At 42.0% G+C, this 2,500-nt stretch overlaps 1 protein-coding gene across 1 annotated transcript in view; it reads right to left on the reverse strand.

Annotated features, from left to right (window-relative positions):
- ptprt (protein tyrosine phosphatase receptor type T) overlaps positions 1-2,500 on the reverse strand; it is a gene marked incomplete at both ends in the record, with an annotated part of 201,112 nt that overhangs the window by 8,981 nt on the left and 189,631 nt on the right. Inside the window, one exon of the mRNA XM_080846147.1 lies at positions 511-660. Within this exon, the coding sequence (XP_080702273.1) occupies positions 511-660 (150 nt within the window). The remainder of the gene's footprint in view (positions 1-510; positions 661-2,500) is intronic.

The raw sequence follows: 2,500 nt of genomic DNA on the forward strand, positions 1-2,500 counted from the left end.
TAGTGCCAAACTGAGTTACCAAACTGAAGACGTGCTTAAGTTGCACATGTAAAAGCAGATAAAAAATATGTCATCTCCTGCTGGCACTTTCAGTTTCAACAAAGGGAACTGTTTCATTGAAGTGCAAGTTGTGCATTTCTTATGCATGAAAGGTTGTAAAAAAAAAGAGCAAGGAGTAAAAAGAAAGAGAAAAAAAGGGAGAAAGATTGTTTGAGTGATAGAGAGATGGATCCTCCAATTCTGGGACAGATGACAGATCTGAGACTCCTGTGCCGGCTCCAGTGATGGGGCACTCATTTCACCAGGAAGAGTTGAGCATGAAAAGACAGCATGAAAAGAAACTGCTCTGGTACAGACATTCATGAGGCACTGGCTTCTTCCTCTCAGCTCAGAAAACAGCCTTGTTCTCTAGTGCAGGCACCACTGCCGCCTGACAGGATGTGAGGTAGGCAGTTTTCTCTCTCTTTTTTTTTTACCATCCCCTTCCCCTTTTTAATAATTTTTCCTTACCTGGAACTCATCTTTGATCTGGCTGGAGTTGGTCTGAGGATCTATTCTACTGATGTTGTAGTATATGGCTCTAAATTCACACACAGGGGTGGCGGTGTTTCCACACAGGCAGGCTTCCAAGATGGCGTCGTGCACGAACACGTACTGTTCCTGGAAGGAGACGACAGACAGAGAGACAGACATGACACAAAGTTCTCAAAAGATTCACAAGATTGCTCTCAGAACAGCAAATGAGAGTTTTCAACATCATGGCACATTCTTACTTCTCAATAACCTCCCAATTGAATTGATTAGGGGTATGCCTGGCATAAGCCTTCGTAGTTAATGGCTCTCAGCACCCTTTAGAATGCGTCATGAATAGCCATCAATTAGCAATGAAGTGGTTTGTGTGGTGCCCTTTTAACATACTAATGAAATGCAGCAGGCATAAGGAGATGTTTAACCTTCTGTGCCAAAGCCCTGGACGACCAAAACAGTAACTATGCAGATCATGTGGCCCATGAATACCTCCTGATCATAGGTTACTGCCATGGAATACTTGACGTTGCCTGAAGAGTTCCTTAGCTATTTGTATTTCGGGTATGAAGCGCAGAGAGAACTCTGTTTAAAAAGTCACTGAATAGCAAACCATTACAGGCTATGGCCTCTGAGAGAGATAAGGAAGGCTATTCAATGAGGGTATTCAGCCCACCCAAGCAGCCTATATCAAACCAACCCCGGAAAGCCAGCCAGACCATATGGAGCATTATTGCACATGTTTTAAACTCAACAATGCCACCAGCTTAGGGTTTTGAATGTTAATTGCAGCCTCTTTGATCCAGTCCGAGGTAAATCCATGTAGAGCTGACCTCTGCTACCCATTACCTTCACAGAGCACTTCTGAGAGACGGGGGCATGTGGGTGTGTTGGTGGGGGTTGGCGGGGGGGTCGATGAGTGGCATTGGAAGCCTTTTAAAGGATTAATTGCTTTTTGTTGTTTTGCGCAGGATTATCTTTGAATGGTGCTTTAGACTGACAAATTGCCCTGTGTCCATTATGGCAAGTTGGTTTATTTTAAATTATTTACTTGTGTTTGTTGTGCTTTGCGGAATACCGTAGAGCAGCCAACCGGAAGTTTTAAACCCTGTGTGACAAAGTGCAAGCACCCAATTATCACCCTGTTAGGGGAACAAAGAGTTGCCACTGGCAGTTATTATTTAACAAGTCTACGCTATTATTTTTTTTTTTAAACAGAGCATTGTGGACATCTGAACTGGGGTCATTTTCTGTTACTCCACTAGAGGGACGAGGCTGCAAAGATTCAGCAGCTCTGTAATTGCATGCTGCATCCTAATGACCACAGTCTATCCGATCCAGTGTCCACTGCCCAGATGCATAAAACACCTTAAGTGGCCCCCTTAAGACTGAAAGATGACCTTCCCTTACCCAAGGAAATGTAGAGGGTGTTACATATATATATATACATATATACCGGTATATATATAACTTCAAATGTTTCTGTAAGGCAAGGGAACAGAGTGAGGTCATTTTAAGATGTATTAATCATTAAAGATATGAGATTCAATACCTTGTGTTGGTGATGAAGGCATGCTTCCAGGCCATTAGCTACAGTGTTGTGCAAGTTCACACTTCACAAGAGCTAGCTCACAGTTCAGTTCTCAGTTAAAATGAATTCATTCATAGTTGCACATTTCTTTTTTACTTTTAACAAGTTCACATTCCATGTTTGTTTCTCCTTTTTTTACTTTAAATGAACTGCTCTGAGCTTCTCTTATTCAGTAGAAGATCCCCCTACGTTTCCATCCCCATTCCCCAGTCATTGCCAATTTCCACTAGTACTACTCTTAAGGTATGTCTTACTAGTGGAAGTGCAACAGCAGATAAAGTAGAAAGTAAAAATTCCTTGGGTTTTCTCATGGTATGCATATGTACATCAACGTACTCAGTACTCAGTACTTATTATGCAACAACTAATTACACATATCCTGCT

Source organism: Sprattus sprattus, assembly GCF_963457725.1.
Source record: "Sprattus sprattus genome assembly, chromosome: 10".
In the NCBI taxonomy this organism is placed as follows: Eukaryota; Metazoa; Chordata; class Actinopteri; order Clupeiformes; family Clupeidae; genus Sprattus; species Sprattus sprattus.